The sequence below is a fragment of the Tympanuchus pallidicinctus genome, unplaced genomic scaffold (genome assembly GCF_026119805.1).
Source record: "Tympanuchus pallidicinctus isolate F22 unplaced genomic scaffold, pur_lepc_1.0 scaffold22, whole genome shotgun sequence".
In the NCBI taxonomy this organism is placed as follows: domain Eukaryota; kingdom Metazoa; phylum Chordata; class Aves; order Galliformes; family Phasianidae; genus Tympanuchus; species Tympanuchus pallidicinctus.
This window is the reverse complement of record NW_026294739.1, coordinates 21,962,104-21,988,478: the sequence shown is the minus strand read 5'-3', so window position 1 is coordinate 21,988,478 and position 26,375 is coordinate 21,962,104. Positions and strand designations below refer to the sequence as shown.

At 46.3% G+C, this 26,375-nt stretch overlaps 2 protein-coding genes across 12 annotated transcripts in view; one reads left to right on the top strand and one right to left on the bottom strand.

Moving 5' to 3' along the window:
- The window catches only part of VEPH1 (ventricular zone expressed PH domain containing 1), a 58,156-nt gene extending 33,551 nt beyond the window's left edge, over positions 1 to 24,605 (bottom strand). For 4 of the 11 annotated variants that reach the window (XM_052686079.1, XM_052686087.1, XM_052686086.1 and 1 more), the window contains exons 1-5: positions 20,417 to 20,758; positions 18,283 to 18,338; positions 14,747 to 15,042; positions 12,887 to 13,102; positions 9,839 to 10,013 (exon numbers count right to left, since the gene is read on the bottom strand). In XM_052686079.1, the coding sequence (XP_052542039.1) occupies positions 9,839 to 10,013; positions 12,887 to 13,102; positions 14,747 to 14,884 (529 nt within the window). In that variant the 5' untranslated portion in view covers positions 14,885 to 15,042; positions 18,283 to 18,338; positions 20,417 to 20,758. Of the gene's footprint in view, positions 1 to 3,027; positions 3,136 to 9,838; positions 10,014 to 12,793; positions 12,815 to 12,886; positions 13,103 to 14,746; positions 15,043 to 16,503; positions 16,665 to 18,282; positions 18,339 to 20,416; positions 20,759 to 22,409; positions 22,582 to 24,101; positions 24,212 to 24,509 lie in introns of those variants that run through there. The other 7 variants (XM_052686080.1, XM_052686090.1, XM_052686081.1 and 4 more) reach the window with 7 other exon arrangements.
- Positions 1,958 to 7,593, top strand: PTX3 (pentraxin 3). Its single transcript, XM_052686111.1, has 3 exons — positions 1,958 to 2,555; positions 2,903 to 3,442; positions 6,356 to 7,593. The coding sequence occupies exons 1-3, from the start codon at positions 2,408 to 2,410 to the stop codon at positions 6,967 to 6,969; spliced, it is 1,302 nt and encodes a 433-aa protein (XP_052542071.1). The 5' UTR covers positions 1,958 to 2,407; the 3' UTR covers positions 6,970 to 7,593.
- Positions 24,606 to 26,375: the final 1,770 nt, after the last annotated feature.

Below are 26,375 nucleotides of genomic sequence, written 5' to 3'. Positions count from 1 at the left end.
CTTAAGCTTCACTCACATCTCAGCAAAAGATGAAATTCCCTCTGCCCTGGACAAGCAAAGTTCTCAACTGTAAGAGCATGGAGGGAAATTCTTCAGAGACAGATAAGAAGTAGCATCTGAGATGTGCTACTGCCTGTGCTGGGACATCATGGACACCTGGAAACTCAGACTAACTATTCAATTTGAGAAAAGCACCAATTTAAATTTAGCACCATTTTATCGGATGCATCAGAAGGGGGACATAACTCAGCATGACACAACGTGCTGGATTGCAGCCACTTGTATTAAAATACTTGGAACAAAAGTAAATTGGGCATCTTGTCCAGTCACCGTACAACAAACATTACTGGGTTCGCAGTCACAAAGCAGGATGAATGAAAGGCAAGGGCAAACTGCAGGCAACCCCACTGCATTGAAGCCGTATTTCAGTGACCTCACTGATATGGAATTCTTTTTAATTGGATAACCTGTATATACAAACCTGTAAACAACCCAAGCAGAAACCATAATTTGTGTCTGTTCTTTGTATAACTCCAGAAGGGTCACGAAGCACAGCTCCATCCCCCACATTTTCATGTCTGCGTGTTTCCTGTCAGCTCCCAGCACACCTCAACAGCTGCCAGCCCTTTCCAGCTTCCATATGATTCACCCACACGCAGCCACCACCAACCTTCTGCCTGCTCAGAGCTTGGAGGTGACACCCTGCCCATTCCCAAGCAGCTCAGCCTAAACGAAGAGCTTGAAACGTACATTTGCTGTCTGAGAATGGAAAAATGCGACACTCCACTCCTTAATCATCTTCTCTCCCTCTTCCTCCCCTGCTACCATTATCCCCAATGCTTTCCAGATCAGACTTTTCCAGGCGTTCCAGGCAGACCACACACTGGGAATTAGGCAATTTCAGTACAAAGCAATGTACAGTTGGGGACATCCGATGGCTGAGCGCTGCTGGCTGCAAGTCAGGTGGGGCAGAGGCACCAAAAGGCAAAACACAGCCCTGCAGCCCAGGGCCACGCTGCATGCTCACAACCAGTGTACCTGCATGTGCAAAGAGCCACAGAGGTTGGATATTAGGAAAGATTTCTTCTCCAAAAGAGCCAACCACGATGATTCTATGAAAGGCTCTGTGTGCTGCCTCTGCTCTGCCCGAGCCCAGCAGCACAGAGCTTGTAGGAGAACAACTCCCATAGCACTCTGTGGGTATGTTGTGAGCAGAGCAGCACAGCAGCACATGGTCATAGAATGACAGAATGGCTTGGGTTGGAAGGGACCTCAAAGATCAGTTAGTTCCAGCCTTCCAAACCCAAGGGACAGCTGCTGAGGCCGCATGCACCTCTGCTAACCCTCCCACGGACACTTGTCCCACTCCCGTGCTATCGGCTGCGTGCTGGAGGAGCAGGGCTGGCAAGCACTAAGGGAAGCACCAGCCTCTCCTGGAGAGTCTAACCAGAAAGGGAACAACAGATTACAAATGAGATGCAGCTCTGTTTGCTTTTGTATCCTGTTCTCTGAATATTTTGTGGCCAATATATAATTTGTACCATCAGAGTGCTACCCTTAATCTCAATGCTGGAGTAACCCGAGGCTCATTAAACTGATACACTCTCCAGCACTTAAAAGTGATCAACACCAGCAACAGTAGGACTTGGCACCAGATTAACACCTAACCCCACAGTCTCTCATTTTGTTTTTCTCCATGTTAACAGACACAATCCTAATCGTGCAGCTGCTAACCTGTGGGCTCCCGAAGGAAGAAACTAGACGGAACACATTACCCGAATGGATACAAAGTTGCTATTGCTAATTTGGGCTAGAAAAGTAAAAACCCAACAAGCTGCCTTTATTTTACAAGCTCTCCTTTGCTGCTCAAACTACCAGGGCAGCAGAAGTTTCTGAAGAAAACAGCCCCCAAAGCCACAGCATATAGGTTACACCAGACACACGCACCCAAACCAGCTCCAGGTAGCTGTGTTTTCCTGCCAGCCCCCTCCGTAACCACAGCACATACCAACTGCCAACGGAGTTTGCACAAAGAGCACAGAGCAGCCCAAGTGATGCAGCTCAGGCAGCAGTCCCTCTCCCAGCTCCCACCCAACGCTGCGCATTTCTGGCACTCTGCTCCAGGGGAAGCAGCAGCGTGCGGAGCAGCTCTCCCCATCCTCCCCCCCCACCCCCACATGCAGACCTGGGGGCTGACATTAAGCAAGCTGCACGCCCCCTGCTCCTCACTGCCAAAACCAACAACCAGAAGTGCTCCTATTACAGCGCTGGCACTCGCAGCGCTCATTCATTCAAGCTGAGACACTCGGAGCATTTATTAGGGGCTGCCCGTGGCTCCTCGCAGTCCCTGCTGCAGTCCCACTCCAGCCCAGCCCCAGCCTGGCTATTTGCAGGAAGCAGCTGCAGAATGCTGCCTGGAGGAGTGCTTTCTCTGCTCATGCTGTTCTGTGTTTTCAGGGCTTCTGCTTCTGTGCTGGATGAAGACGACGACTACGATCTCATGTATGTGAATCTGGATAACGAAATCGAAGGTCCAGTTCTGGGCACTGAGGAATGTAAGTAGATACCATCTACAGCGCAGCGCTGCGTTCTTTGTTGCTTAGCTCTTGTAACAGCCACAAGCATTATTTTAAGAGGAACCATGTGCTTGTAGCAGTGGGTTATTGCAGACGGCAATGCTCGGGTACTGGGATGGCGTGCTGCAGTTTGCTGCGCACTACTTTTCTGTTTTCCTGCAACGGACGGTGGATGCCACTTGGTTTTAGGATTGCTGTACTGGGCACTGCTTTGCCTTCTGCTTTGATACAGACATAAATGCAGGGGCAGGCTGAAGCCTTGCACAGAGGCAGATTTCGGGAAACACTCCTTCTATTTAAACCTACATCCGTGTCTTGCCTTGCAGCTGCCTCGTGTGACTGCCAGCGGGAGCACACGGAGTGGGACAAGCTCTTCATCATGCTGGAGAACTCACAGATGAAGGAGAATATGATGCTGCAGGCGCTGGAGGATGGGCTGAAGGCAGACGTGCAGGCAATCAGAGCAGAGCTGAGCCAACTCACCGTTGGCCTCACCGGCACCTTCAGCTCCGTGATGCAGCAGCTCACCTCCCACGCCTTGGCCCAGCTGGAGCAGGCACTGCAGAGGAAAGGAGACCAACCTGAGGATGCTGAGAGGCTCTGTGAGTTCCAGCAGGGCAAGGTTCTGGAGCAGGTCCTGCAGCTGAGCCACAACGTGTCTGCCAGGCTGGGCCAGCTGGAAAGCTCTTGGCTGAGATGGGCAGAGGGGGAGGTCCAAGAAACAGCTTTCCAGCTCCAGCAGGACAAGCTCAGCCTCAACAGAGAGGACAACCTTCTCTTGAACACGTTATGGAAAGAGCTGCAGCAGACCAGAGCTGAACTGAAGGCATCTCAGAAGTGGGCTGCCCAGCACCTACTGCCAGCAGGTGAGTGCAGTGTGGGGCGCTTCCCAGAGGGCTCTTTGGGGGCCCAAGCAGATGTCCTGTGAATGCTTTCCTCCTTGTAGGGCTCCATAGCAGCCTCGTGGGCAGCCCAGAGGCTCTGAGCAGGCGGTAGATACAAGGGAGCAACTCAGTAGGCATTCCTGAGAAAGCAGTTCTGAGCTTCCCAAACATGGGATCAAAGAAAGATTTAATCAAAACCCTCATGCAGGGCAAAGCAGCCACCCAGCCACCAGCCCCCCTCCAGCAGCTCTCCTGGATCCCAAAGGGCTGCCAAAGAGCAGCCAAACACACCAAAACTATCCTCCCCTTCTCCCTCAGCTGGTAGCCCCCTCACTCACTCACTCACTGAGCCCTCCTGTCCCCTGGAGCGTATTCCTGCTCCTTCCTCCCCCTCCTCGCAGCTCAGAGGACACTGCAGCAGGGCACAGACCTGCTGACACCCTGCTATCACTACATTCACTTTTTTCCCTCTAGAATATCAGTGAGCAAGCGAGGTGCCTGTAGAATGATGGGCTCACTGCTCAGATTTCCTTGGGGTCCCCTGTGCTCTGTAACAAGACTTGCAGCAGCAGCAGCAGTAGAGCAGGGTATGGCAGAGCAGAGCCCCAGCTGCAGAAAGCATGGGCACACACTGTTGTGTGCACTGGACTGTGCAGCTCTGCCAGCCAGGTGACTATGGCTGCGTATTTTCTCAGTGCTGCCATATCTTTAATGACTACATTTTACCACAAATAAAAGTTCCTGTACCTTAAAAAACTAAGGAAAACCCCACAAACCTACACTTGCATGGTCCTGCACGTGTGCCAACAGGAAGGAGGAATGCAGTCCCAGCACTGTCAGCGACCACTTAGCAATGCCATCAGCTTTCACACAGCTGAGCAAGGATACAAAGCTGTATTTTAATGGGGAACATGAATGCAGTCTTATGAATACGTTGCTTTCACCCCTTTATATGCTGCAGCATTTTAGTAAACTGCATGTCCTGGGAGCAGACCTTCCAGCATATCCCTTACCCCCAAGCACATGGATCTTGCCTTCCAGAAGGCATGAGCTCATTCCTTATCTCCCCCTGTAGCACAGCCAGCCTTGCACCATTTATTGTGCACTGTAGGAGAGTCAAATCTTGATCAGCATTAGAGACCTCAGCCTCAACACTAGAAACTCGGAGTATTTCCACTAGTTGCAACATGATGTTATAGAAAGCATTCTTACTTTTTACTTTGAAATACACCTTTTAAGTAATTCCAGTGTGTCTCTCTGCCTGGAAGTTCTTTTTCAAGGGAATTTTTAGCAACTGACTTTAATCTTGAACTGCTGCCAGACATCTCTTGAGGGATTTCCTAATCACACTTTTTGTTCTTCAGCGAGGCTGGATTTAATTTTGTTTAGCCCCTGATAACAAAGCCAGAAAGCTTGCTAACTAAAAGCTGCTCTGTGAAAGAGTTCCTTCACAGCATCTTAAAGAGAATCCCCAGCAGCTGCCCCCCAAGTCTCCCCAAAAAAAGAGAATCCCAGAACCGTATGGGTTGGAAGGGACCTCTGCAGCCCACAGCCCCCCAGAGCAGGTCTCCTGCAGGAGGTTATGCAGAAAAGTATCCAGGTGGGTTCTGAACCCTCCTCTGGAGATCCTACCACCTCCCTGGGCAGCCTGTCCAGGGTTCTGTCTCTATCATGGGAAGGAAGTTCTTTCTCATGTTCAGATGGGACTTCTCACATTCTAAAATCTGCCCCAGGTTTGAGGAAGCAGTCTGAAATAACACAGCAGCACAGCCCTGAAGGACACAGAGAGGCCTTCATTCACTAAAGCAGAAGTTTCCATACATACAGAACCTCCAGATGCTCTAAGCTAAAGAGGAAACTTACTTGTCGGGGGGCCCTGCTTTTTCCCTATGTAACTTAGAATGCCCACTTGTATTTAAGGACCAGGGAATAGCATATAGGACACCAAGGATGTCTTGTGCTCAGTAATCATCATTCTCTAAGCTTCATGAACTCCTGAGAGCAGCTTAAATTATCTAGTTTCTATTGTAACATATGGCTGATTGGTGATGGGAGAGGAACTGTTTTAAAACGTTCATATTCTCAGTGCTTAACCAGTGCACAGTTCCTGATGGCCCTACAGACAGGGTCACAAAAGAGAGACCTAAAAGAACCCAAACTCATCACGTGTCTGCCAGCACTCCCTTCTCCTATACAGCACTGCTCTGGGTTTGGCTCCAGGTTTGGCTCCTGCCCCAGCGCGTTGCATTGCACAGAAAGGATGCTCCCAGCCCTGCTGCTCAGAAGCTGTCGGTGGCATCCAGCCCTGCAGGTTGCTCTGCAGCTGCTCCTGACACAGAGATCCAGCAGCTCCATGCTGCTATCCCAGGAACACCACAGTATCTCAGACTTCCAGAGAGACAGAGCAGCAAACCCATCCGCTTACTGTAACGTTGTTGTTCCCATCACGTCATGATGAAAGAGGGCACAGAGGCTAAAAAAGGACCTCTGTGAGACAGAGCTGTTGCTCCATTCACCTCTCATCACAGACAGGACCCATCTCTATTGGTGACCCATGCAGACTGCAGGGGCAATGCAGCAGGACAGGCAGGCAGCTAACCCATCTGTACGATGTGTACAGGGCAGGAATGTGCTTCTGTGGAGAAGGGAAAGCTGAGCCTTGCTCAAGCAGCACGACTAGCCCCTAGGCTCACTGCCATATAAAATATGCAGCAAACTCATCCATCAGATCTGACAGCTTCTTCAAAGCATCCTGCAGGTGGGTTCCTCCATTCCATGGGATGAGCTGAGCTCACAGCCCTCTGAAAAGCCCAAAGCGAGTGTGAGCCAAGGGTCCTACCTGTGCACGTACTAACAACTTGTACTTAATGTCCTCTCCCTAATCAACTTTTTCAGGCTATGAAACAGCAATTCTGTTCCCCATGCGCTCCAGAAAGATCTTTGGGAGTGTTCATCCAACAGCTGCGATGACCCTCTCCTCCTTCACCATTTGCATCTGGGTCAAAGCAACGGAGGTTTTGGACAAAACCATCGTCTTCTCCTACGGAACAAAACTCAATCCCTATGAGATTCAGCTGTACCTCAGCCAGCAGTCTGCAGTGCTCACCGTAGGTAATGCCCAGCACAAGCTGGCTGCCAGGAATGTGGTGGTTCCTGGGAGGTGGATCCATCTGTGTGGCACCTGGAGCTCAGATAACGGGACTGCATCGCTGTGGGTGGATGGAGCGCAAACGGCCACAGCAGTGGGCATTGCTGACACTCATGTTGTTCCTGATGGAGGAATTCTGCAGATCGGCCAAGAGAAGAACGGCTGCTGTGTTGGAGGAGGGTTTGACGAAGCTTTGGCCTTCTCGGGAAAGTTAACAGGGTTGAACCTGTGGGACAGAGTGCTCAGCACTGAGGAGATAGCAGCGCAGGGCGGAGAGGATGCGTGCAGCTCCCGGGGCAACATTGTGGGCTGGGGAGTCACGGAGGTTCTGCCTTACGGAGGAGCCCAGTATGTTTCTTAAGCTCCAGTAAAGCCGTTTCTGAAGCAGAGCACATATCATTAAGAGCAGAACACCAGTGTACGTACAAGGAACGGAGCTGAAGAAGCCTGTATCTCCCCAGCTCCCAAGGCAGATTAGCACCGCAAATTCACGCAGTGAGATGCTGTGGGGGTGGGATTTGATCTCCGCCTGCTCTTTAGGCAGAACGCTGAAAATACCACATCCAGACTTGACATTGGATAAGCCATTCCTGAGGTCAGACAATCACCGCCTCTCTAACTTATGCTGAAAGCTGGGTGCCACTATGGGTACCGCAGTGCTGCCCGGGGCTCCTGCCCAGACCTGGCAATGCCAAGCAGGATCTGCACACCTCCCAGCCTTCCCTGGCTATTGCTGCTCACCCTCTGGCATAAGCTGTACAAGGGAAGCCCCATCAGCCAAGAAGCATGTTGTTTATTAAGTGTTGTTAGTGATCTGTAGGCTACAAATAGAACTAGCTTCTTGTTTAAAGCATTTTTAGTGCCACCGACTGACCCAACACATAGGAGTAATATTCACCATCATAATCTGATATGTTTCGAGAAAGTGCAGCTGTATTATACTGTAAATTGACTTTGTCGTAATTTTATTGAGATTATTTTTGTAAAGTTGTTTTGTAAATAAAGATACTTTACTAAACGAAGGCCTTCCTGTGATTCTGTGATTCTGTGATTCATGGTTTTCATCAACCGAAGCTCTAAATAAATAGAAAACTGGATTTTTCCCATGTTTTTAAGTGCTCCATTTTAACAGCTAATAGAGAAGAAACAAATATCAAGTCTGGTAGAGATGGAGAGCCCCTCGGAGGGCTGCAGGCCAACACCAGCCAGAGGCAGTGCCTAACACTGCAGTCTGAGAAGTTTCTTGACATTTGTTGCCCCACTCATTGCTGAATGCAACGCTGCTATCCAACCCTTCCTTCCACAATACAGAAGTAGTAAGAAATAAAAGTGATGACGATGGCATTTCCACTTTACTATGCCATTTGGGGGGGGGGAGTTGTGCTTTGTGGCTAAAGCCACGTGTTCTGCTTCAGCATTCCAGCCACGCTGTACATTTAAGGGAAAAAGAAATGCTCAGAGAGCTGCAATTTCCACCGCAATAGGAGTTACCTAAACACTCAGCAATGAGCACAACTGAAAGTTCTTACAAAATAAGATGTGCAAATAACCTGAATTATGGGAGAGTGAAAGGTTACCTCTGTTCATCTGCTGACTTCAGAGGAACACTCAAGTTCCCAACATTGTGCAAGCAATGAAGCACTCTCAAGCCCCTTTTCGGCTGCCCTCCATTAAGTGAAAACAAATGTCCCTGGGATGTAGCAGAACCAGCAAAATCCTCACAGATTACCAGCAGTGGTTCCTGGCTGCTTTTCTTGCCATTCCCCATACCTGGGATGCTTTGGTTTTTGGGAAGCCTTTTGCTATCTCCGCACTGCTTTGGCCCATTACCAAACACAACCCAGTCATTCCCACTGACTCAGCTGGAATGCTTTCCAACCACTATTGCTTTGCAGCAACTGTGGATCAGCACAGCTTCCCCATCAGCCAGCAGCTACCTCCATCAGCACCCATCCCCTCCTGCCCTGGCTGAGCTGTATCTGAACAGGCTGCTTGGAAAACACAAAATAAAAGTATTTGGGAGAGCATTTTGCCAGCATTACCAATGCAGAGTGCCCTCCTGCAACCTGCAGCTCCCCTCTCTGATTATCCACAGCAACATCTGCTGGTGGAATATCATACATACAGGAAGGCCAGCAGTCAGCTGTGAATGTTTGCCACTCTTCTACATTCATGACTGTACTGTAAAACTCATCACACTCCATGTTTCCATTCATCCCCAGTGGTAATACACAACATAAGCACCTAAATCCAATGCCACAAGCCCTAAAAGAATGATCACTACCAACCCACAAAGCCACAGGGATATCCTGCTCCTGGACCAGTCAGTTTGTACTATCCCACAGCTCATACTTATTGATTGCATTTGTCCTTAAACCAATTAGACTAATTTGTACCATCTTAAGCACCACATTACTTTCTAGCTCAGGGTATCTCTCCAAATTAAAAAAAAAAAGCTCATTAAAAAAAAAAAAAGCACAAAATTAATAAATTCAAGGGCTTAACATTTTCACAACGATATTCATGGAATAATCAGGCTGCTGCTGGCAATTCTTACTATTACCTGTCCTCGGAAAAACAAACTGATTTTCTCCTACAACAGCACTGTATTGCAACTGTGAAATTGACAACGTTGGCCAGATTGGAATTCCTTTTTTAGAGCTCTGAATAGTTCTGGTTCCTTTTTAAACCACAGAAGTAAAATGTAAAGAGTTTAGCAGCAGAACCATCTGAAGCTACTGATGTAGGCGAGAGTGCAGCATCACCACAAGGCTTTTACATCTGACACAGGGTGGGATCCATTTCATCCTCATTTCTATTTTGGAGTACTGCCAGCGACGCTAATAGAAAAGAGAAGAGCCCAGTAACTGCAGCCTCCTATCACAGCTCCTTACTTGCACTCCATTAGCACAGTGCACTAACAGCTACAGAGAGATTTCCTGCCCTGGGGGTCACCTAATCTACAACGAATCTCCCATAGTCCAAAGGGTTCATTAAGTTCACATATTCCCGAGAGGTGTTCCTTGGTTAATTTCTGCTCATTTAGATTGCCTTACTCACTCAATCACACGTTTATGAACGTTTGTATGTTCCATATACACACGTCACAGGGTGGGCTCGGCGATCTAGTATTAAATGTGGAGGTTGGTGGCCCTGCCTATGGTGCAGGGTTGGAGCTTCGTGATCCTTGAGGTCCCTCCCAACCCTATGGGTTGGATCCACGTTCATACCTTGAAGGACACTTTTGACAATGGCATCTGTGTGATCAGCCAGCAGCTCTGCTTCAGCAATGGCAGCCAGGGAGAGGTAACTCGACATGTTTCTGCACAGCTCCTTATTGCCCCTCTGAAGGAATTTCACTGCCACTGGGACGGCCAGGGCCATCACCGAAGGGCGGCTGTAATTCTGCAAAAACATGAAGAAGCTCTGAAAAATAAGCAGCTGAAGTGAAATAAGGCATCTCCTGCTGATAGGAATTGAAAAATAAAGATCAGAACGACGAGGGGGGGACAGGAAAAGCAAAACAAGGGGTCAAGAAAGCTTATGCTTTGGTGGCAGCACTGACAGCAGGCTTCAAAGAAACAGCAAGGAAGGAAATCTAAAACTGCTGCAGCGGGAGATGATTGTACACACATTTCTGTACTTTGCAAGAGGAGAAAACATGATATTTAGTACACAACATACACATCAACTGCTGCAACATTATGACCAATTCATTTTGTGGTTAGTCCATCAGGGAAGACAGCAGAAGCCATGTCCACCAATCCAAACAGAACAGGCTGCTTTCACCCCAAAGCACAGCAAACCCCTCGGAGCAATTCCTCCTGCTGGGACCCACTCATGCTGCTCACTGTGCCAGCAGAGCTCAGCCCAGCAGCCAGCCCTGCAGAGTGCAGGCAGCGTGTGCCTGCTGCTGAGAGCTCAGCTTTCTGCCCTTCGTCCTCCCCTACCCAGTTCCCTTGCCCAGCTCTCCAACCCCAGCTGGGGAAAACTTGACCATATCCAACTACATTCACTGCAAAACAGGACATCAGCATGCTGGATAAACGCACAGGAGCACAGGTCTGCCTTGCATTGGGCCCAGCAGTGGTTATTTCTGAACTTCTCATCCGTTGTTGTGCTTTTAAGAACTTACAGCAAGGCGTGAACACGGCAGCCACGTGTAGTGACAGCCCACAGCCCTCCAGCATCAGTCACCACGCTCTGCTCAAACTGCAGTCCTGTGACGTGCTTGTGAAGTGAGTGCAAACAGAAAAGCCTTTTTTTTTGAAGGGCAGGGGAGAGGTGAAAAATAACTGATGGACTCTGAAATCTAAAGCATACAAGTCAAATGAAGAAGAGCACACATGAGTGGATGCACTGGTAGGCTTGCTCACAGGCTAACCATCAATTTTCCTCTGATAATTAAGACTTCCTTTCTTAAATTGCAGCCAATTTCCCTGAACACCGGGGTCAGCAGAAATTGTTCATATGCATGGCACTGAAGAAAGCTATCTTCTGGCCTCGCACTGGTGAGGTGGAGGTCAGTCTCTTCTCCCATGCAATAGGTGATAGGACAAAAGAAAATGGCACCAAGATTCGCCAGGGAGGGTCCTTAATCAGTGCTTTTCTCTCATCTTCCCTCACTTTTGAGCATCTTTTTGAAACCAGAATACAACGATTTTGAAAAGAATCCCACAATATGACTATATTTAACTAGAATCTGAAATCACAGGCAACCAGTGGGCCCCAGATGTTACAGAAAGCAACAAAATAGTGAGCAACAGGGGTAGTCCAGACTGAACATATGCTCGTTCTGGAGCAGCCCTGAAAAAAATACATTTCAACCCAAGGAAAAAGCAACTCTGTTGTACATATAGCCAACTCTACCTCTGCGAGAGGGATCTGCCCTGGCCATCAGCCTCAGAAGATCAGGACTGACCCTAATGAAGGCTACAGCTTGCTGCTCAACAAGAACAGAAGAGCGAATTTAAGAGGCTACAAGGACTACAGGGATTGCCACAGCCCCTTTCCATCAGCCCCTGTGTAAGATTGGGCTGCAGTAACTCCTGGCGTTGAGGCAGCTTCTTGTGGCAACTGCTGTGTGACCAAAACTGTGTTTCAATGAGAAAAGCCTTCAAAACGAATAGATCCATATGCAGCAGCGTGTTTAAATCAACGTAATGCCTTGTTACATTTTGGATGAGAGATAGCAAGTAGGAGCCAAATTCTGCCTCCAAGTTACACGCTAGGACTGCGTACAGAAAGAATGAGAGGATAAGGCTTGGCCCTGTGATGAGTGCTTACACAGATCTAAAAATTCTGAAGAATGGGATATTTTTTCCTTATAATAAAGATAAAATACTTAGATAAGAAAAGGCTTTAATTCCAACAGAAGAAAGGTTTCATTTGTTCCATTGTAAGTATCAGGGCATGACAGCACACTTAGGAAATTGTGAGGGTGACAATGAAAAACAGATTTTAATAATATGATATAGTACTGTTTGCAAACCTAGGGGACCTCCCTGCTGCTAATATCAACAGAAACACGCTGTGAGATTCAACCCAGCTGTCAGATATTCATTACAACTTCAACTAACCCTCGCGTACCGCATTCAAAACTCAGTTCATGCCTGCCTTTGTGTTTTCTTTCATGCAAAGGAACTTGCTGATAGCAGCTCTGTTTCAGAGAGCAGTAAATGCTTTTATGACTTTCTCATCTCATTTGAGTGAACTCCTTTCTCAAAGCAATCTGTAACAGAGCAATCCCTAAAACATTTGGATAAGGGAACACAGCTGTCGACAGCGCAGACCGAAAGTGAGGACAAGCCATTGCATGCCTCAGTATGGTTTTTAAGGTACTACGAAGACAAGATATGTCTCCAGTCTGGAAAGTTTAAGCTGTGCCCTAGCTGGTGTCCAAACCCAGCTGCTTGCTGCTGTTTTCTTCCTAAAACCCATAGCAATGCACTCCAAAGCAATTATTTCTCCAAATGATGGTCCTGTGGCTCCCCCTGCAACTCTTACATGTAATGCAAATAGTAAGAATTAAAGGAGCATTAAGATACCTGGCTCTAGGCAGGTGCAACATTTCTGAAGGAAGCTGCAACAGATTTGATTCACTGATCTGGATATCACATAATAATATATATTAGCACTGGGGGTCAAATTCTTGGTTTTAAAGACATGCAGCCACTCTCACACACCCTCAGATAACACAGAGTGCTGCTACCTTTTAGGAGATAAAGCTGAATAGCTGAGGAATGCATGGCACTCCCTCGCCTTCAGCTCCCTCTCACCTGCAAGATGCAGCTCATGATATCAGATGCAATTTTCGCATGCGGCGTGTCCTCGTCTTTGCCAGAAGGCTTCAGATTGTGCTCCAGACACGACTCCCAGAGAGCCACCAGGGCTTTCCCATGCTTCTCTATGGTCTCCGTCTCCCTGATGGCAGTGGTGATGCGAGTGATGCAGATTTCCACAACGGCCTGGTCGTTGTCATTGGTTTGGTAGTCCTGGTTGAAATAAAGAGACGTGTGCCAAGCACATCTGGGAGCAGACCCTGCTGCATTAACCAGAAGGCATAAAGGTTTTGGGGCTGCCCACTGTTTGCTTGCTTCCACCTTTACAGTGGATGCTTATCTTGATTGAACACTGATCAGACATGTCATAGACAATATGCTGCTCCAAGTGCTAATGTTCTTTACTGCTAGATAAGGATTATGCTATCACATGATTTTTAATAGGCTGCCCTTCTTGATGGCCTCAAGTTGCACCAGAGGAGATTTAGGTTGGATATCAGGAAAAACTTCTTTACAAAATGGGTTGTTAAGCACTGCAGTGGGCTGCCCAGGGAGGTGGTTGAGTCACCACCCCTGAATGTGTTTAAAAACCATTTGGATGTGGTGCTCAGGGACATGATTTAGCAGAGGGTTGTTAGAATTAGGGTAGTGTGGTTAGGTTGTGGTTAGACTTGATGATCTGTAAGGTCTTTTCCAATCTGAGCAATTCCATGATTCTACAAAATATTGAGCTACATGCCTTACAACCACTTGCATGGGATTTTCCTCCCATGAACACCATAAAAAATCAAACCAAAACAGTTATATCCACATAGTCACATAAACACTGGGTCCAAATACTACCCATCATGTTGCCTGATATAAGCACAGTTAGCTTGAATTAGTGTTAACACAATAGGAATAAGAAACAAGTAAATAAACTTCATCACAAAACTGCGTGATCCCCCATAATTACTGGGGCACATCCCACATGGCTAGAGAATGGTAGCACTTAGCAACTTGAAAGGCTGCTGGGAAGAGCAATACCCAGACACAACATCACCATCCCTAAGTCTCACTCATGCTGTTCCACCCTGAAAACTAATAAAGATGAAAGGTGGACCAACGTCATGCCAGAAAATTGCAGTTGTTGCAATATGATCATGTGGCTTGCTGAGTATCTGAGCACGCAGATACTTCCCCTTCCTCCCACAGGCTGGCACGTACCCTAGCCAGAAGTGCATTTGAGGGGTTTGAGGCTCTGATTCAAGTCTCCCATAGAAGATAATCAAGGAATGGATGGGCTGATCATTAAACTGGATGCAACTTGTTCTGTAACCAGACACGAGTTAAAGGCAAAACACACAGATGAGGGATGGCACGGGGACAAGATACAAGGGGTTGGACTCTGGCAATGGACTGCTGCCCTTCAGGAGCTCACCAACCACTGTGTAACCTCACGCTTCTCCACAATGGAGCCAGTGGAGCACTGATGTAAGCACTGCAATGGGCTGCCCAGGGAGCTGGTTGAGTCACCATTCCTGGATGTGCTTAAAAACCACTTGGATGTGGTGCTCAGGGACACGATTTAGCAGAGGGCTGTTAGTTAGGGTAGTTTGGTTAGGTTGTGGTTGGACTTGATGATCTTTAAGGCCTTTTTCAACCTGAGCAATTCTATTCTATTTTAACCAGTGCCCTGGCAGCAGCCCCCAAGCCTGGAGCCAGTCCCAGACAAAGGAAAGGAAGCAAAAATGTTTATCTTATATTTTGCTTGGCATTCTTGAGTTTAAACTCTTAAATTGTGCACATCCCCATCTTTAACACTTTGTTAATACAATACATTTAATCTCACTAATTACAGGACAGTGTTTCACTTACAGCAGATGAACTAATTGTCCTTATTTGTTCAAGAGCTTCAGAGAGGCTTCCTTCGATTTCAGCATCTTCCAAGGAGAAAAGATCCCCTGCACGTGAAAGGTCCCTTTGTGCCAAAACCAGCCCAAATAAATGGTGCATGGTGGCACTTGCTGCCACTCAGCCAGGCCTCTGCACACACCATGTGCTCGAAGGAGTTAGATGAGGGCAAAACAGAAACAATCCTGTCCATCAGCCGTCCATTCAACACGAAGAATAAATCTGCAGCATATTTCAAGACTTCATTCCTCAGCCATAATCTAAAAGGGGGAGAAAAACAAGGAGGAAGAAGTAGTTGATGTACTCACTACCATCCAGCTAGTGAAGATTTTTAAATGGTACGTAGAGTCAGCATGCAGAACCCTCTGACCTAGAGATGTCCTTAAGCACCTACCATGAATTGCATGCTGAAGGACTTTTGCCCTCAAACACTAACTAGCTAAACGACACGGCTTTTATTAAATAAAAAAAAAGCTTGTCCTCTCAAGGCAGATCACCAGGAAACAAAAAAAGGTTGACAGGGCTAACTGAAACATAGTGCCGACCTCCTTTCTATGGTCAGCAGTAGAGTGGAGCTGGAGCAGGCGTGCTGGGCTGCTTGGTTTTCTGGGTTTGTGTCCTGACTCAAGAAATACGCCATTTGTGAGCTCAAGATAATGACTTTTGTTTAGAAAAAACAGTCACTTTTGATGTCAAAACGATCCCCGCAAACTTTCTGGCTCATGTAAAACAAACATTTGGCTGAGTTGGAGCTATGGACATCTCCTTGGCTGGGGAATGCAACAGAAGACAAGCCAAGCAGGGCCAGGCTCAGCAGGCGCTCACAAAGGACAACAGTCCTGCACTCATGTCCCAGAACTGTGGTGATTAAAGCTTTCTTAGAGGGGACGTTTGACTTAATTACAGGAGAGGTTTGTTGATTTGACTGCCATTTCAGAAGTGTTGTTTGCTATTTGAGGGCTGCCAGGTCTTGCCTCATGCGGACGGGACCCTCTGCTCATCCATCTTCAAAGCAAGAGTTTTCATGGCCAACCTCAGACTCCTGTTCCAAGGAAGGGACAGAGTCCCTTGGGCCCAGAACACCTTGTGTGGACATTGCAAAGACAGGTCCAAATGTCTGCATGCAGAGAATACCTGTCCTTGAGCCTCCAGGAGGCTGCATGACAGCTCTACTGGTGGGAGCAGGACAAGGGTGGTCCCTCAGCTCCAGTCTGCAGTGCATTCTCCTATCCTTTCCCACCAACACCATGCAATTTTTAAGTAAGTAAAACAACGTTTTTCCACCAAATTCCCAAACTTTCACTACAGACAAAAGCACAACACTCTTCCCAAGTACAGCACAGTCTGTGTTTGAGCTTTAGAAAAGGCCCCATCAGTATGACCTCCTTTTTCACTCAGGTTTGCACTAGATAAACCTGCTGGAGGTGTCAAGAACCACCAGGCAGCTCTGGGCACACACATTCATCAGCCAGGCACTGCCAAACTCGAGACCATGCACTAGAACACAAACATTTTGCCAAAAAGGCAACAATCCCCTCTTTCTTCATTTATTCGCAAGAAGTATTTATTGATTTCAAGGATAGCAAGAGATTCTCCAAGCGTGCTTCCAGACTGGGAGACTGGGCCCATCGTAGTCATACTCAGCAATTCTCAACTTAAAATCAAAACATCAAAAAGCTACAAACTTTTATTTAATTATTATTATTATTATTTTTTTTTACCTGCTCACAACTCCACAACGGCATCCTCAGCGATGTCTATGGGTGCAAAGTTTGCATTCTTTGAAACAAAGCCTATTTGCTTTGCTCTCCTGCGACCGTGGGCAACATCCAAGGGCACGGGTGGCAAGCAGGGAATCCGGTGGCAGGCAGTGAACCCGAAGCTGTTAATTGCAGTGCCAGGAGTAAAGCATCTCAGGAATGCAGACTAAAGCAGCCTAAAAGTTACCAGCGGCCCCATCAGGTGACTACAGGCACCATAACGCAGAGGGGTCTTATCTTTGAATGAAACTCTGTTTCTGGGACAAAATACAAAGCCTATTCCACTTGAGTGCAGTTGTTTTTAATAGAGAAAACAGAACTCTCTGTGTTAGTGGAAAGCTATCCTTGCCTGGGAAGAAGGTAAAAAAGCCCTCGGTAAGCTCGCACCGTTTGTTCACTTGTTCTTTTCCTTTGCTGCACAGGAGATTGTCTTTCCAAAGAAAAAATGCTGTCATTCTACAACACTTCCCATGAATATAAAAGAGGGTCTGAAGTTTGCTTTGGCTTCTAATGTTGCATTCAGAAGTAGCACAACAAAATCTGCTCACAGAATTATTAAAATTCAGGAATAGAGACCCATTGAATCTTTTCTTTGAGCTGCAACACTGAAAACACGGCCACCCCTCCTTGGCCTTCTGCAGATGACACCTTACCTGCTGCTGTTATACACACGACACGTCTTGTAAAGCATTCTGTTGTTTCGTTTGGGTTCTAAGAAAGAGGCTTGTTGGACTACTAAACTCAGAGCATGGTTTGTGAGGTGCCTCATCAGTTTGACTTCCCATCACCTATCAGCATCATCTTGTTCAGACAGACAGACAGACATCTCTGTCAGGGCAGCATCTGAGACGGGCACCAGGCACTCCGTCAAGAGGAAACAGGTCGAAGATGCTGCCAAAGTTCCCGACTCCCACACAGATCCCCATCAGCTCAGAGTCTGCAGGGTTAGCAGCAGGGATCTGCCCCTTCATGTGGTCACAACATGGGAACAAAGCGCTGACTTTGGCTCTCATCGCAACCTTCAGGTCATCACTGTGCAAAAAGTGAGACTCAGCACATCATACAGGGCATTCCACTCATTTGGGGCGCACTCCCACATCAGAAGCAAAATTTGGAAGGAGATTTTTCTGCACCTAGATTCTCTTTTCTTAACAAACTGAGAGTTCCCAGGGACCTTGAAGCTGCTCCCCACCAAGGTGAGCCTGGTAACTTGCTGGAGGCACAGCATTCTTACCAAAGTTCCTTATCAGAAGCATTCAGAATAAAAGCTAGCCTGACAGGTTCAGAGCTTAAAGCAATTGAATCGGTCTGTTTGCAAAATAATTCACCCAATAATAGAAGATTAACAACAAAAATTCCACATGAAATGACATTTGGACCTAAGGGCATGCGAGAGCCGATTGAACTCTAAGCAAAAAAGCTGAGCCTTGAATTTCATCAGAAATTTGGGTTTCGCAGAAGGACATTAGAAGGACAAAATACAATTAAACTGTGCTATCCCACTAAAAATAAAAGGGCAAGAATTGTGCTGTGGTATTTTTGATTCACTGTACATGAAGCAACATACACGAGAGGAAGGTGCTCTCAGGATTTTCCCTGAAGAAAGGGACATCCATCACAGGGCTGGGAGGCCAGCAGCCTTGCTGGCCCATAGCAATCCCAGGCACATCACAACCTAATGCTTCACCTATTCTATCCATTAAACATAAAGAAATACATCGATAGAATTGATGTCCTTACCTCACAGATGTGCTGCCATGCTCTGCAGACTGGATGGCACGAAGTGCTTGGGATGCCTTGGATGGAAGATGCAAAAGCAAACCAGTATCAGTAACTCAGTGCCTCTTCAGCAGTCTGTGTGCAGACAGTAAAATATATTCTGCATGATACTACCAGGAGTAAAACTCACTGGGGTTAGTATTTAGGATATGGTCTTATTTTAAGAAATAAATATGAAGCAAAACCCAAAGTCCACACAGATGGGACCACAGATCTAGTGAACTCTGCAGGAGTTTGATGTTATTCACACACACGGATGGAACAAAGAGAGGTTTCTGTTTCCATTCTCTCTGGGGGTGGGGACAAATGATTTCAACTAGTGCATATTTCGTTTTATTTCACTTCTCTGTGAACAGGAGGTGGACTGCAATCACTGTCAAAGCAGTCTTCCATTCTGTATGTACAACAGCATTCCCTTCTCTTGAAATTCTTCTCCCCAGCTCACTCCTAATTCCACAGAATAGATTTTTCCTGTATGTCTCAATTACAGAACCACTAATTCCAAGACTGATGGATATTTCCTTCTCCATGTGCATCCATGCAGGAAAAAAAAATAAGGCCTGGATACATTTCCTGCTAATTTTTTGCCTGAAACTTTCCCAGGAATATTCACATACATAATTTAGGGACAGAATATTGCAAGATATTTCGGACAACTCCTCTCTCCTGTGCGCTACACCAATAATTCAGTTTATTTTTGTGTTGGAAACACATTGAACTTCCTAAAAAAAAAGCACTCAAACTTTAAATAAAGTTCTCACATTTTTCACTGAAAAAGAAGGATTAAAGATGATTTTGAAAGAGCATCATTTCCACACAGGGTGAACAGAGCACGGCAGTTCCCATGGGGTCGGCTGCATGCATTTAAACTCTTTCCACAAGACCACCATTGTTTGCTGGAAGCCCCTCTGCTTTTTGCTGCCATGACAGGTTTCCACACTTCATGTCGCTTGGAAATCCTGTGGAGGCTGAGCTGCACCAGATGATGAAACAAGGAATCACAAAGTCTACTAATTACACTATGCTTGATTTCTTTTTTCCTGCCTTGTTGCAGGCTGGGGAGCTGTGAGTTGTCCCAGACTTTAATGAAAAAGGAAGCAACTGTAAAAGAAGGAGAGGCATCACGCTTTGAGATGCATCTCTTCTAACAGAGCAGCTGTTGGGCAGCAGCCCATCCTCATGCAGCACTCCTAGGCATGCACATATTCTCTCCTGTGATAAACAGACTGAACAGGGAGGATTTATTTATTGGTCAGGTGCTGCTTTCAGCAAGCCAGACCTCACAGATCTTGGACGAAACTTTGGGTGCAAGAACAAAACTGATGCAGAGTGGAAAGAATGCACCTACATTCTCATTAACTCACTTGTGCAAACACTTGCTAACTCCACAAAAACACCTACACTTCTTTTTACGTGTCTACTTGGTAACTTATGCACCATGGAGACAATTTTCTGCATCTGAGGGAGGCAGCAGCTCAAGGCTCCCCGAATTCCCTTCTGGAAATGAAAGCAGGAGCAGAGCAAGGAAGGGATTCCCAATCCCTGTCCCTTAAGCTCTCCTGCAGTCACTGAACAACCACCACCTGCCCTGAAGTTCCTCCCAGGCACAGAGCAATCCACTCTGATTTCTCTTCAGTGCGTGAATCAGCGCGGCCAACACCTTTCCCCATCTGCATTCCCAAAGTTCCCCAATGTGAGGCAATAACAGAGGCAGAATGCCTTCAGAGAGTGAGGGGGAAAGCAAAACGCATTCACAGCCCAAAATGAACCGCTGTCACTATAGGACTAACACACAGACCATGGCACACCACGACACGCAGGCACTGCTTTTTCCTCTCTCGAGGAAACTCTAAGCTCATTTACAACCCGTTTTGCACAAACATTACTGCAATACAGTTATGCACGCAATAACCACAGCTTTGCATTCACAGAAATCCCAGTAACAGCCACACTATTAAATACCACATTTCATAAACTCTCAGACATCTCTTCCATTATTTAATGTTTGGATGTGCTGCTCAACTTCTTTCCACGCAGCAATTTATTCATTATTGAAAACGTTTCATGAATGCATATTCAAGTTAGTTATTCATACCTCTCAGAAGAGAAACCTCGGAAAAACATTAATAATTGAAGGCAAATTGTCGGTCTTTAGAGAAATTCTGATAAAATCCATTAGGGCTGTCAGTTCCCCTTCCATCCCCCGGTCTCTGGTATGTGAGGCTGCTGGCGCGGGCGCAGCCTTGTCAAACCAACCGTACAGTCTATTCAGTTACCCTGGAGTTGTCATGTGGAATCAAGCAAACAAATATCTTCTCTCCGTTTTCCCCAACTCCAGAACTCAAAAACAGATCAGAACAAATTCTTCACAAAGATTAACTGCTGCAGCAGCTTGAGTAAAAATGCTCGGAGCTTTGATATGGAATTGGAATTAGTTAGGAGGATTTATCAACAGCCAGTGGTTACATTCAGTTAATTAATAACCTGCTAAGAGCAACGAGGAAATTGCAGAAGTTAATGTAAGTTACGGGGCCTCTTGTCAGGAGCCAGTGGGAAGGTCGGCCTTGTTTGGTGTCTTTGGAAGGACACCAGCCAAAGAAAATTCGGGAAGAAGCAGGGCACCTGGTAGGAAATGCATCCCTTCAGGTGGCATTGGGTGCATCACACCCACCCCCAGCACTGCTGACAAAGCCACCCATGTGAGAGCAGTGCCCAGGACCTACCCAAGCACCTCTACAGCTTGCCAGCTGCTCTGGAGGAATCACATCTAAAGCACTCCGGCAGCATTTTGTACGCAAGAAAACGTGCTTTCCCTCCTCTTTAAGCATATCTAGATACTCTTCCCCTTAACCTTCTCTCAATAAGTAAATTTCAGATTTCCAACAAATCAGCAGTAACTAAATCCTACCCTACACGTAGCGCAGAACCAACACAGGGCGATGCCCTCCTCTGGCAGAACACAGGAGCAAAACCCACACTGGGTTGTCCCAGCACTGACATTATTCTAATAACAGCCAAAGCAATAAGAAATGAGCCAACTCTGTGCAGCAAAGGGTAAGGTCAGGCACTCCTAGCCAGCTACTGGAAGAAAAGAGACAGCCTGCCCAAACAGAAGGAGGAGGCATTCTTGCACCATTCTTCTTAGGGCTTTTGTCCCTTTACAGCACAGTGAGAATTGAGAAATCATAGATAAAAGAACTCTTTTCCACAGAAGAAGCATTCAGTCATAGAAGTATTCAATTTTAACAGTAAATGTGCTCAGAATAGCTTTTTTTTTTCCCCTCCAGATCATTCCAGCATTATCTCCACAACCAAATCAAAACTTAATGGTGGGTGAACACAACATGCCTGTAACAACGCTAAGAGATTATGTAGAAGAATGTGATTGCATATTCTCCACATCTTCCCTCTAAGCCAGCGTGCACACAAAACACATTTCTTCTTGTCTCTAGGCCTAGAAGAGTGTAAAAGAGGACCTTGGATTTTACTTCTGCATCCAATTCAATTTAAGTCTCAGCACAGTGTGAACTAACGGGTTGATTCCTTCACTCACTGCAAACCCACTTTCAATTTCAGAGGGCTGGAGCACCTCTCCTACGAAGAAAGGTTGAGAGAACTGGGATTGTTTAGTTTGGAGAAGGCTGTGGGGAGACCTCATTGTGGCATTTCAATATTTGAAAGGAACGTATAAACGGGAGGAATTGCACCTATTTACAAGGGTGGATAGCGATAGGACAAGGGGGAATGGTTTTAAACTGCAACAGGGGAGGTTTAGGTTAGATATTAGGAGGAAGTTTTTCACCCAGAGGGTGGTGAGGCACTGGCACAGGTTGCCCAAGGAGGCTGTGGATGCCCCATCCCTGCAGGCATTCAAGGCCAGGCTGGATGTGGCTCTGGGCAGCCTGGGCTGCTGGTTGGTGACCTGCACACAGCAGGGGGTTGGAGCTGGATGAACACTGTGCTCCTTTGCAACCCAGGCCATGCTATGATTCTCATAACAACCAAAGTAACACACCCCCCAGCATTGAAAAATCTCTTCAATTTTTATTCAGAAGGAAAGCAGAAGCACAAGCTGGTTTTATGCTTACTCAAACTGCAGTCACAACTGATCACAGTCCCGGGAAGGCTTATGTGAAAAGGATGAGCGTTGATCCTCTTCTCAGACCATCCATTCTCAGTGTTGAGAGGTGCACGGCAGTGAAGGGTCCTGCACAGAATACATCTTCCTCTACAGTGAATGTTCTCTGCTCCCAGAATCATCTGCAGCAGAAACAAAACCAGCAAAGACAGCAGGCTGGGGAATGCAAGGCAAAGGAAAGATCGAGTGTGAGAGACCCAAACGAGCTTTGAAAAGAAGACTGATGGCGTTACTGTGGGGAAAGACAGAGTGATGTGGCACTTCCCCAGCTACGGGCTTCAATCCCTTCCAATCTGTCTATTTGCTGCAGGGCTTTGCCACGCTAACCTCACCCTTTACAACCCTGACATATTCATACCTTAATTCTTCTCCTTTTCCACTAATGGGCTCATTGCTATGCACCATTAATACCGCCAAGATGAGGAAACTTTCGCTGATGCAAGATGGCACAGAATGGAATCTAGCAGGAACCTGACCCAAGCCACCCACTGCAGCCCTCTTGAAAGCTCCTTGACTTCCCTCTTGCTGTTTATAAAACAAATAACCCACTACACAAAGAGCACAAATTACCACTGAACCGGAATATGCTTGGAAAGACAGATGAAATTAGAGACAGCAAAGAGCATCTGAGCAACCCACGACTCCAAAGCACATAACGCACATACTAAGCAACGTGCTGCAATAAAGCAAGAAGTTTTCACGTCCATTTCGCCATCTGGGAAAGGAAAATTGAGTTTATGAAAAGAGTTCTTCCCATCCTAGAAAAAGCTGGCATTGAACCCTCATAATAGCTGTGATTAATTTGTGTCCTTCTTGAACAAAGCCCTGACAATAATGTATTTTGCTAGACTTCTTTAAATAAACTTCTTGTTAGGAAAGAAAGATGCTATTGTTCTCCCCCTGACTAATTGGTGAAGAGAAACAGAATATTTCGTATTCATAGCACTTAGCCTAAATGAGTCATGCTATCTTCTACTCAGACAAAGCAGTTTAATTTTAATAACTACGATGCTGACAGCTACAATACTGTTCTTGCAGAAGTTTGCTTGTAAATAATTAACAATTGTTGTATAATGACAGTGGTTTTTTTGATAGCTCTATTAATTTCACAGTCAAGCTGGAGTCTCTTTAATTTAGAGTATTCATAAAAATCCACATGCACCAGCAAACCAATGACATAAAAGGCCCATGGAAAAAACCCCACAGATGTCCTCTGAGGAAGAAACATTTCTCCCCAGGAGTAAGAAAGAGCCAATAAAAAGCATACTGACCTTAACTAAGCAACTCTTATTAGAAGATTTTATACCTTTGTTCCCCAGCAGGTATTTCCTCAAGTTTCCTTCTCCCTGTTTGCTGTCCCAGATAAAGGAGTGAATAATGATGCAGGCATTTATGAAGCAATCGTTGGTGTAAGCTGGACTGGCTTATGAGAAGTATTTCTGGGCCATACTGAACACTACAGCCCAATAATCAGAGCACAAAATGAGGCAATTACACCAAAGTGGAACGTTCAGGGTTGAAAACTCTCCTGCTAAATAAAAGTAGGCATCAACCTAATACTTCTATCAAATTCCACACATACATACATGCACTCACCCTCCCACATTCACATTCTGCTAGTCAATTAGTGTACTTTCATTACCTGCCTGCATCATTTTCCACTTGAACTGCATCTTCTACTTCAGGCATCTATTTATACTCACATTGTTCCCACGTACATGGCTTTCCTGATTGAGCTGCACAGTTTATGAACCGTGTTAATTGAGCCACATAATTCCACTGCTGAGTTTTATACACTGCACCAGGCAGCACATGCAGTGCTGGAGCAGTGCCACTGCACTATGAGCCCTGCAAGCTGAGGAAGTCCTTTAACACTTCTGCTGCTGCTGCATTTTTCACTTCCACATTCTTTTCCTTACTTTCCCACCTGAAAGGATGGAAATCTACAGTTGGCTTAAGCAAAGGTCTTCCTAAAGGTAGCCAAGAAAATGAATCAAACTGTTGATGGTGGCCCAAGCAATCCTTGGAGAAGAAGTTCAGGAAAACTTACCTAAAGAGAGCAAAAGCAGCTGCTCCCACAGAGAAGAAATTCTGCCTGACTGCAATGGACTGTTTCAATAGGCACTCATGCTTTGTTTCTGGTAGAGAGCCAGAGGCCTTTAAAAGAGCCCTAGAAGCAGGCAGTAAAGGTATTAGTGATAAGAAAGCAGGAGGACATGCTGTCCTCAGCTGCCTCGAGTTAAGAGCTCATGATCAGGGCATGTCTGCTGCAGAGATACAGCGCCTGGAACCGAGATGGATCTGCACCTGCACAGCATCCTTACAACCCTCGTTCACCTTATAGCTAACAGTGATTATCCTCTGAGGCTGATAGCTCATCTGTGCCATTTAAAGTTACTACAGGCATTTAAGCTAACCTTCAAGGAACACAGCATGCCTTGGTGCAATGAGCTCCTGCTTTTCTTGTGAGCAGCTCCTCCTCTTGGCACTGGGCAGATGCCACAGTAAGAGTCAGTATTTAAACAGCACTGAAACATCTGCTCAGGGTGCTTCAGAAGCTTACCTCTGCTAATTCTATACCTCACAGATGAGCACAGTGCTTTGAAAAACAGGGACATATGGAACAGTGCTTCCATCAGGAGCTCTAATGGCAGTAATGGCATCAGAGCTAAGCAGCCGCAGTTGTTTTGTAACTCAGGGAAACCAGTCAACAATAACCTCAAGGGAGAGGTTATTTAAATTAATTAATACCACCGCTGGTATGCCTATGTGAATTGCTTTCCCAAACATAATTTTGTTAGCCAGATTTGCAGAGGAATGTCTCTGTGTGGAGTGAGCATGAAACCATGTACATGTAGGGTTGGAAAGGCCTCAAGAGGTGAGGTAAGGCACCTCATTATGTTGAGCAGGAGCCATCAGGTCTAGGCACACCCAATATTTTCTGTTCTGTTCTTGCTTCCCTGAGAGAAGTGCTTCAACACCTCATAATTAGGAACTGCCTGGTAGCAAAACACTCCTTCCAATTCCGTTACAGATGACAAAAGATTGCTGCTTTGTTACCCAGCCTGATTTGGATGTTGTGTTGAGGGACGTGGTTTAGTGGGAGCTATTGGTAATGGGTGAACGGTTGGACTGGATGAGCTTTTAGGTCTTTTCCAATCTTGGTGATTCTATGAGTCTATGATTTTCGCTCTCTCAAATGTCTCTGGTGGACCAAACACCCCCTGCAGCTGCTCAGCAGCCTCAGCTTTTCCTGCCCCCATTCCTGAAGCTCTGGGTTCTCATTTGTCTTGTACAGTAACACTGAAAGTTCGTTTCTCACATCTCATCAACAGAAGAGATCTGTGCAACCTTCCTGAATATCTTCAATTTCATTAGAGTCATTTCACCTTAAAAATTACAAGATCTAGTTCAAATTTACAGTCTTGGAGTACCTTCACTCACACCAGGCTATACACTGAGAAAGGGATTAATGTCACACACATATACAGACCAAAGACTTTATTTTAATGGCAAGGCAACAAAGAAATCCACTCAATGACAAGTTCTCGGGCTAATGTATTATTCATTTTGTTATGTGTCAGTAGAACAAAATTGTATCCATAAATATATAATGCTGTACATATCTCTTCTGTGTAGTTTACATTTATGGGATAATTGCCTGTCTATCAGTACACTGTCCTATCTTTATTCACTTTTTCACTGCTCAGGTCCCTCGAGGCCTGCTAGTGCTCTCAGGACCTTGGCACAAACCTTTCCCAGCGCCGTGCTCCTCTCACAGTGTTGTTGTTTTACCCCCTCCATCCACCCGTGTGATCTCTGCACTTGCTGCCCTTGCATGGCCCCAGGCTCACACCCAGCTTTTGGGGTACATGCTGTGTGGGTTCCTTGCATGGAGAATGCCTTTCCCTGGGTG

Coding starts and splice junctions, on each gene's coding strand:
- PTX3 (XM_052686111.1), top strand. CDS start 2,408: ATGCTGCCTGGAGGAGTGCTTTCTCTGCTCATGCTGTTCTGTGTTTTC. Junction 2,556..2,902: donor AGTTCTGGGCACTGAGGAAT/GTAAGTAGATAC, acceptor CTTGCCTTGCAG/CTGCCTCGTGTGACTGCCAG. Junction 3,443..6,355: donor CCAGCACCTACTGCCAGCAG/GTGAGTGCAGTG, acceptor CAACTTTTTCAG/GCTATGAAACAGCAATTCTG.